General features: G+C 34.2%; 1 protein-coding gene and 1 pseudogene across 1 annotated transcript; one reads left to right on the top strand and one right to left on the bottom strand.

The window, feature by feature from the left end:
• Nucleotides 1–1,082: 1,082 nt before the first annotated feature.
• LOC122610383 lies at nt 1,083–6,889 on the top strand (annotated as a pseudogene).
• A 969-nt stretch (nt 6,890–7,858) lies between these two features.
• Nucleotides 7,859–9,551, bottom strand: LOC122578274 (sec-independent protein translocase protein TATA, chloroplastic-like). The gene is made up of 2 exons (XM_043750196.1): nt 9,113–9,551; nt 7,859–8,163 (listed from the first exon to the last, which is right to left on the bottom strand). The coding sequence occupies exons 1-2, from the start codon at nt 9,455–9,457 to the stop codon at nt 8,035–8,037; spliced, it is 474 nt and encodes a 157-aa protein (XP_043606131.1). The 5' UTR covers nt 9,458–9,551; the 3' UTR covers nt 7,859–8,034.
• Nucleotides 9,552–9,929: the final 378 nt, after the last annotated feature.

Here is a 9,929-nt window from a genome sequence, read left to right as displayed (position 1 = left end):
TGATGTGACAACAGCAACTTAGATTTGATATGTCGTTTAGATTAAGACATTATGTTATTTTATGTCATATTTATATATGTAATTGATAGATTATGGACTTTATGTTTTGGTAATGATCGATTACATGTTTTGGTGTTATATATATGTTATGTATGACGTTTGTTGTGTGTTATACAAGTACAAACATAATATGTGTTAGGATTCCTTGATGATGAAACACTAAGGAATATAACTAAGTCTTACATCTAACGAAGATAAACTTCGTTTGGTACAAACGAAGATTAACTTCTTTACATGGGTTGGGCAGCTAAGTTCGTAAGAACAAAAGCCCAGCAAGCCTAGTTCGATCTGAAACATATATATACGAATGAATACCCTAAATTGAAAACAACACATTCGACATACACGTACTCCAGACCACTAAGTTCGTTCTATAGCTTATAGAAACGAATATAGCATCATACGGCTGATTATCTACTTGATAGTTAAGCGATATACACGTTAACTAATCAAACTAGTTATCTCGTGAGGATTCCGCACTCACGACATAATAATAGACGATCTCGAGAGCGATCTGTAGCTATCGAGGGACTCACATACATAAATATATTTATAATCTAAATTAAAGAGTATGTGTTTAAAAAAAGAAAGAAAATAACTAAAGACTATACATCTATTTAAAGATAGAAACTACATCATAAATAATTAGTTGGTTCAATGGATATATTGATAGTGCACGCTTGTTTTTTTCTCGCATGTCGCAAGTTCGAGCCTCTTGCTTTACATATTTTCCATTGTTTAAGCTACTTTATTAATTAACTAATAATTAACGGTGACATGATGTACGTGTAGCATTTGAGGTAACGGCTTACGTGTCAAGCTCCCAACAAAAACGATAAGAAAGTGACATGTTAGCAAAAATGCTTACGTGGCGAGCAAAAGCACTGAAAGATAGAGAATTATTATATATATAATAAAGATAAAGAAGCTAAAAAACATGACATAAACCCCAACCCAACAACCTTGGTCTTCTAACGTCTAAAATCTCTTTCAGTCTTTCTTCTTCCTCTGCTGCTGCTGGAATGGCGACAATTCAAGCATCATCATCAAAGAAACGAAAGAGCAAAGGACAAGGAGAAAAGAATAATAAACGGAAAAAGAAGCATCAGGATGCTAGAGAAGTGGGTCAGCAGCTGCTGTCATCCCGAGAACCTACCTCTGTTACTGAATTCATCCTTCCGCGACTCCCTTCTTCTTCCTCCACTAAACCTACACAAGAAGATCCTGAATCCATTTACCAGACATGGGTTCGTTCTAAATTTGATGATTTTGCTCAGATTCTCATTCATTCAGCTATCACTTTCTTCTGAAGAAGCTTCAATTCCTCTCAGAGTAATTACTTTTTCTTGTTTTTGGTCCTTTTTATGTTTTGCTATTACCTTATTGAAAAAGTATCTTATAGAAAAACTTGTTCAGCAAGTGGCTATGGATACTCTGATGGAGTGTGTCAAGGTTGGAAATGCGGGCAAATTTCATACTTCTATATACCATATATAAGCTCATCAACAGCATGGTGAGTAGTTGCTACTGTCTTTTGCTTAATTTGTTCATATAAATTACTACCCTTTAAAACCAGTAATTACTAATTAACTAGTCACTAGCTAGTCTCATAGTTTCTGAAAAATTATTAATTGTTGGTGTAAGTATTATGTGCACGGTTGTCAGTGTGCAAATCGTTGTTGGTGTTCTAAACAACATTCCGTCGATCCTTTAATTAGACTGATTTTATTTAAGCTTGTTGATAGGCTAGAAGAGAGAATGTATACTTCATATACACAGTCAATATATATGATAAACGATGCACTTGTCCTTACATCTCATCTAGTCTCTACCAAACGGCGCGCTACCAACTTAGATCATTAAGAGATCGATACCACGCATCAAGTTATAAAGCACTAAAACAAGAAAACTACTTCTTTATTCTTTTTTTTTTAGTGGAGGGCTTTTTACGTTGAATGGTTTCTTTTAGATGCTTTGCTTTGGTCAAATTTTTTGGTTTATCTAATTCAGATTTTGACATTTTTATGATTTTCTGGTTTATTCTATTAAGGCCGACACTTTGTTAAATTTGCTTGTGTCAAAATATTTCAAGTACATTGATATCCGGTAAAAAGATCTGATCATTTTAAGAAAATTTGATCATGTTTCCTCTTCTATTCATTTATTCTAGTATTCATTATAATGACCCATCAGTACTCTTTCTTATGTGCCAGGTATTTTACATACATTAGCTTGGATAAGATAATTCAGACACTCGTGAGTCGTGTCAAAAAAGGCTCTGGTAGCTTTTGCACAAGCACTTTTGTGGTTTTCTTAATAAAGATGAATAATGTAGTCAGTTGATGTGTTTTTCCTTCTTTCATTTGATAAAATTAGCGAGTCTAATAATGTTGTTTTTTTTCAGATGTAGGATCTGAAAATGCCGATTCTGAAAAGCAGAGTCCGCCAAAAGCCAGGTTAGTGTTTGTCGTGGTTAATGTAGGGTCAAGGGAGCTATCTTTTTCTTGAGCATCATTTTATGTGTGATTGCAATACTAGTCATACATTAATGGTTATAATGCTACCTCTGCCATAGTTATTATTACGATGATAGACCGATAATAGAGGTTAAATGTCAAGAATAGATTGTCTTGCAAGATGCAAAATAAGTTTGCCTTTAAAAATACCCCAGCCTTTCGATAATTTGTGTCATCTCATAAATATCTTTCATGCGTATTGTGCAATAAGTGGTATGTACTTTAAGTTTGCCCTATATATATACTTAGACCTGCCTGGCAGCTTAGTAGAATTAAAAGCTTAACTAGTGATGTCCATACACTTGTTATATCAGGTACAATACACTAGCTGATATAGTTTATCATGTAAATAATTGCTATTGAATTTACGCTTATTAGATATACCATATGGGTCTATGAGTTTATATGTTGTCGTGTGAACTATGAATATCCGGTGTTAGTGTTCTGTCCTTTCTACATGCTGCGTACAAGTGACCGTGTGTGCTATATGTTGAGATATATTAGTGGAACATACATTGCTATCTGTTGACACTTATAACTTGATGGCCATACATATCAGTCATGTAGTCAATTATGAGCTTGATACAGTAATACATTTTTGTTCTATATATATTAACTTGTTTTTATCTCTTCTTAGAACCGCATTATGTCTTCAAATTAAAAATGTGAATCGTAGTTTTCTAATTCTTTGATCGACTTACTGTTATATGACATCAATCTAACAATTTGTGTGTTTAAATGTAGTGGGGAGTTATTAATTCGCAATATACATCGTTTAATATCTAAGATTCCTTCCCTTGAGAAAGCTGGTGAAACCTCTGAGTTTGAAATGTGGAATGCATCAGGTTAGAATTCTTTTAGTATCTGGTTCATTTTATACGACACCCAGCTTCACATAGTTTTGAGCTAATTTTAAAGATCCTGCCACTTGCACTGTAGAGAAAGTTTTTGAAACTCTGCCATGCATTTGGGTTTGGTCAGCCAATTTTTGTCTCTTTTTATTTTAAAGATCACCATCAAGTTCTTATTAAAATTAAGTATTTTGGTGAAGTTATCCCATCATTATTATTTTTGTTTAGTGATTTTCTATTTACGATAGACTTCTAATGTTTTCTATGTATTAGGGGTTTTCGGTGGAGCAGAGTCCAAGAAATTGATAGAAGACAAACATGGCAAGGTGAAGAAGTCTAGTAATGACGTAAGTCGTTGATTTTATTACTTGTAGATTCTTTTCTAATCTTTATCCCAAGTAAAATCATTTCATATTATCATATTATGCCATGCATGCTTTACTTTCTTGACCAGGTGTTCTATGTAATATATGATGCATCGTACTTGTTTTGTTTATTAATTCCAGGCTCCATCTTCAGCTACTATTTTCAAAAAAATGAAGAGGAAGTTCTCTAAAGCATGGATGTCATTCCTTACGTTAGCACTTCCTATTGATGTGTACAAGGAGGTAACTCCACTTATCTAGACGTCTTTGTTCATCATATTTTATTTTCAAGTTATGTAAAATAAAACAGAAGGTAATAGCCCAAGCTCACAACCTTCCTTCAGTACCTGACTGACTAATATTTCACCTGAATTCTTTGTTTTGGTTGTTTAGGTTCTTGTTACCCTCCATCAGGTGGTCATCCCTTATTTGTCTGAACCGAAGTTGTTATGGTGAGTCATATCTGAAGGTGCATTACATTTGTCTACTGTAAAAATGTTATGTAATATATTGACAAATATCGGTTTACATGTGCAGTGACTTTTTGACAAAGTCTTGTGACATTGGAGGCGTTATAAGTGTTATGGCTCTTAGCAGTCTGTTCATTCTTATGACAGAGCATGGTATAGAGTATCCCAAGCTTTATGAGAAGCTTTATGCACTTCTCGAACCTTCTATATTCATTGCAAAACATAGAGCCAAGTTCTTCCAGGTCAGATGCAAATCACTATGCAGTTTGTTTACAACTTGCCTTTGAATTTTATCGTTTATTAACGTAAGCTACTTGTATAGTATCTATTTGGCTATGTTATAGGTAGCCTATTTGTACAATGAATACTTCCTCTTATCATTTCTTGGTCCCTTTGTAGTTGGTAACTTGCAATAGCTATACCATGCTAACGCCTATAATGTATTTGCAGCTTCTTGATTCGTGCCTGAAATCCCCACTTCTTCCGGCTTATCTGGCTGCTTCATTTGCTAAGAAACTAAGTAGGCAGCTCTAACAGTCCCTCCTTCTGGAAGTCTTGTTATTATTACTCTAATCCATAATCTTTTGCGAAGACATCCTTCAATCAACTGTTTAGTGCACCAGGTTACAAATCAATATCTCTTCTTTTTGTAAAATATTTAGTTTTACTTTCTCAAGTTAAAGATTCTGAGTTTAATAGGATTTCATATTAACCAGTTCCGATCATTGAGGGGTGGGGGTAGGGAGATTGGCATGTTGCTTTAATGATATGTATTATCTTTTGTTAGTGCTTAATATATAAATTTTGGTCCTTTTTTTTTAAATATTTTTTTTATATATTGGCTCTTTCTGTTTATTGCTTGCATCTTTTAAACTTCACTAGGGTAATGGAGGGAACCCTAGCCCCGGTACCACAATTGGATACCTATCGACTCACCCCGTATGAGCTTAAAGAATGCTATAAAGTTAGAGAAAGAAAATTGCTCTGGTTGGCAAAAAAAAATAAAGAAAATTGCACTGGTTGGCAATTTCTGAAAGTTTTATATCTTTGTTTGACATCACTGATATTTTCCAGTAATCAATATCCTTTTTGTAATTCGTAGTAGAAATCTAGAAATCCAGTTGAATGAATTTGTTCTAGATTGTAGTATCTTTTTGTTTTGGGGATTAGTCGATACTCGATAGCATTTAAGGCCTTATCACTGTTTGACCAGCCTTTAATTATTTCTTCCAAACATATTGACATCTTATACTTTTTGCAGAACGACAATGCCGAATCGGCCAAGGATGAGGCCAACATCAAATCAGGCATTAATCAGTTTAACAATGAGGAAACCGATCTTCTGAAAACTAATGCGATTAGTAAGTTTATGCGCAATATCGCTGTTGCATTTCAGTTCATTACTGATTGTTAAGTTCACATAGATCATATAATGACTCCCCTTGTATTAGTTTTAGTATAGGCATAGCGTTGTCTTTTACTTATCTGATACATAGAGTGTGCTCTTAGAATCAGCAAAAAAAGACACCCATTTCCGTATTAATGTGGAATTATAATCACCTCTGTACTTGAAGTCATCTATCCTGATCAGGGCACTCGACCTTTAACATCTAATCAAACTTTCTTACAATACAAATATAAGAACTTTTTGCATATCGTACACCTTGTCAGGGAAATGTGAGTTTCCCCATCTGTCAATTCATATCGCCATCATAAGCCCCCTATCCCAAACTTTAAAACTCTTCAAAGTTCAATCATTTAGTATTCAACCAATGTGTCTTGGTGTTTTTCGTTTGGTTTGCATCTCTGGTGCTCAAATCAAATCAAAAGTGAATTATAAGTCATTCATCGTTAACTGGTAATATGAATTACATATGTCACTTCTAAGTTTTGATTGTGGGGGGTCAATTGCTTAGACTGTTAGACGATCAAGTTTCACCTATGCGATTAGGCTTTGGAGGTCACTCATGGTGCATGTGTGTTGCAACCTTATTGTTGAAGTTAATTTGTGCAGGGAGTTCTCTGTGGGAAATTGATACCCTGCGCGATCACTACTGCCCTCCGGTGTCTAGGTATGGTATGCTTTTTTATGTGTATATCATTGGGTTGGGTTTCTGTCTGAATGTCTATGTGTTTTCATATTGGTGTAGGTTTGTTTTGTCACTGGAGAATGATTTGACATTCAGATCCAAGACGATGGAAGTAGCCGTAAAAGATTTCAGTTCTGGTTCATATGCAACAATATTCAGAGAGGAGATAATCAAATAATTCTACTGGAAATCCGACTTGATAAGTGAAATATTGCACGTCATAATCTTTGGAATTGTGAATGCAGATCCGACGGAGAGTTAAACAAGTTGCGTTGGCTTTCTACAAGGCCGTATCTACTTCATTATTTTCAGAGTTCCAAACAGACGATAAGAAAAGAAGCAGTGAATAAACCACCTTTTCTGCATAAGACAACGACAAGAGACCTCACTCGCACCTCCATGATTTTTTTATATTCAAGTGCTCTTTTGTTCCTAGAGATTGCTGGACTGGTGAGGAAATGAGGATGGTTGGCCGAGCAAAGAGGGCCTGGCGTGCAGAAAAATTGTTTACTTGTGTACTAACTCTACATTTCAATTGTTTAGACAACTTTTACCAATATCATACTTTCATGCATCTTTCGCTAAACGGAAGTTAAATATATATCTGCTATTGTTTCCCTTTATGAGGATATGTGACTGTATAAATTGGAGCTTGATTTATGTTATCATATATTTGATCGGAGATCTTCGATCAAAAGCACAAAAGGTGCACAAAAGCACAAAATGTTACTGATATATTATATTCTTGGATACATTATCTATTAGAGGTCTCGCTAAGTAAGGTGTTCGTTTCTTTTGATATCTTTCATACATCTAAATATGTCTGGATTGTCATTGTACTTGTGCTTTAACGTTTTGCTTAAATAATTTAGTTATACACTAAAAAAACATGCAATTTAATTATCAGTCTATATATTGTATGTTGTGTTAATCTAATTTAAAATTATGCATAACATCATTGCAATTTTCATACAATTGTTTTTCTGACATATAATTGTGATAGTGTACTATAGACTCCATATTTGTTTTTTAGTTCTTTATTAAGAAGATCTGTTTAATATCCGAATCAATTTTCAAAACATTGATTTAATAAAAACGTTATACGATAAAATTCCTATACAAAAATCCTTACATCCAAATTTTATCATTCTATACAAAAATATAACTTAATAAATACGTATTACATTAAAAAAAGAATTTTATTGTAAAAACATTAAAAATTAATTTCAAAGATAAAAAATAATGTAAAATATAAAAATATTAGTTTATATAATAATATTATTAAAAACATTAATTATTAATGTCTACAAACTTAAATAAGAAAATAATAATAATTTAAATTTATTAAAATATAATTAAATCTAAAAAAGTTAAATAAGGTATATGACATATATAATGGTTCATACTTTTTTAATTACGAATTAAGGTTTCTTTTTTATATAGATTTAGAGATATAATGTATGTATATAGAAAAATTAAATAATTTAAAAAGATATCTGGCCGATCGACTTGAAGACCCAAAATCCTTGCCCGAAAAAATCAAGTTGACATGTTGGCAGTCGCAAGCACCACTACCCTAACCCGGTTTTTTCAGGTCGAGTTCGGGTTGGGTTGAGTATCGATAGCCCTAGCTACAACAAAGCTAATATTACATGAAAAACTTCGAATGAATGAATATCTGGCTACAAACTCTCCTTTGTGCTTGGCACTTTCAAATCTTCGGGTGCCTTCTCACTCACATTTGCTACTTCCGAAGAATCCCCTAGTGACTCGGGTTCCTTTTTTAACTCTGTCTCAAATTCTTTTGCTGCCTGCAAATATTTAATCAAATTAGTACTCAAAATGCTACATTCGAGATTTGAACTCAAGAGCGTAAAGTGATTGCAACTTAGGAGATGGCAGCAGAAAATTCAAGGTTTACACTTGCAACTTGAATCAAGTTCAAAACACACACATGTAAATGGATATAAGATTTAATCACGAACAAATGTAGCAGTAGCACGTTCTCTAGAGCATAAACTGAAAAAAACCTAAGATAAGCCCTAAGTACATTTAAGAATATACACATATAACTATAGCAAGTAGCAATATAAACAAGCCAAATGGTAACTAACATCATTCTAAAGTCAAGAAAAACGTTGTTCTTCTTGTTCATGTAACTAAAACTTACGATATTTCACTCATAAATATCGTATATATACCATTTATGCTCTGCATAAGGAACAAAAAAAAATTATTCCATGGTAATCAGGTCCCGCAGGGATAAGTAAATCCCAGCCTCTATGATGGCCTATCCTACTCGAACGCAATGTTTACATAGCATCTCATTCTAAATCATAAGGATCGATCCATCCTTGTAGTGGTAATAATTCAAGACCCATGAAGTAGCATCAGGAATCCCACTTCCTAATCCTATTCTGTGATCAAACAATAAATTCTAACTCGTGTGGTTTTGATAAGTTTGTGTATCGAACTTAAAAATCCACAATTGTATTCATCGGTCTTATTTTAGCAAAATAGCAGTTCCTATTGGGTTGGATCAAGTGGTTGGAGCCTTTGACTCTGGAGACAGAGGTCAAGGGAGTTCGATCCTCAGGCTCCAGCTTTTCTACCTCCTGAAAGCGGATTCTCTCCCTTTGGGTAGGTGTCTACATCTCAACCTCCACCATCCACCGTCGCAGAAGTGGTTTATTTACATATAGATTTAGATAGATGTAAACAAATATCACATAATTAATAAATATTAAGAAAAATAATGACCTGTTGAAAGCTTTTAACGGTTTTACCAATACTCCGACCAACTTCGGGGAGTTTCTTAGGACCAAAAACAAGGACAGCAACCCCCGCAATAACAGCAAGCTCAGGGACACCCAGTCCAAACAAACAATTACAAGATAACCCCCCACTTTTTTTTATGTTTTTGGATCTTTTGCCATTATTAGCAGTGCCAGAAGCTAAAGTTAAGGATCTCAAGGAGGTGTTAGTGTTATTAAAGAAAGATGAACTTGAAGAAGAAATTGATGATTGGGTTTTTGTTGTTATAATTAATGAAGTCCGATTTGGAATGGCCAGAGCTGGGGATGCGGCGGCTATGGAAATCGCCATTTTTGTTGACCGGTGCTGCTAGTTGTGTGGTTGGTGGTTTAGGGATAAATGAAATGGAAATGCAATGCGAGGAAAATGTGTTTAGTAATATCTTTTTGTCGTTGTGTATTATTATTTTTAATATTAGCAAATGACAAAGTGTAGTGCAACCGAATTTTCATTTTAGCCTTAAAATAAAAGCATATGTCTTTGTTACAAGAAAATACAACGAACAACTGGACCCAATCTGAATATGAGAAATTGAGCTGTAGACAATCTTACCTATATCCAAAGGTAGACAGACTGCTTCCATAAGAACCTTCGGCCACGTAGATGTAAAAACCGTAAAAGGGTAAAGTGTGTATACATGTCTGTCGAAAACATGATAGGACGATATACCTGTTGATGGTGTACGTCACCCTTCGTGACGGAACATGACCTTCGTGACAGAACCGATCCTGCGTGACGAAGGTACCCACTGTAAGCTTTATCT

The sequence above is a fragment of the Erigeron canadensis genome, chromosome 8 (assembly GCF_010389155.1).
Source record: "Erigeron canadensis isolate Cc75 chromosome 8, C_canadensis_v1, whole genome shotgun sequence".
In the NCBI taxonomy this organism is placed as follows: Eukaryota; Viridiplantae; Streptophyta; class Magnoliopsida; order Asterales; family Asteraceae; genus Erigeron; species Erigeron canadensis.
This window is presented reverse-complemented; position numbering and strand designations above follow the sequence as displayed.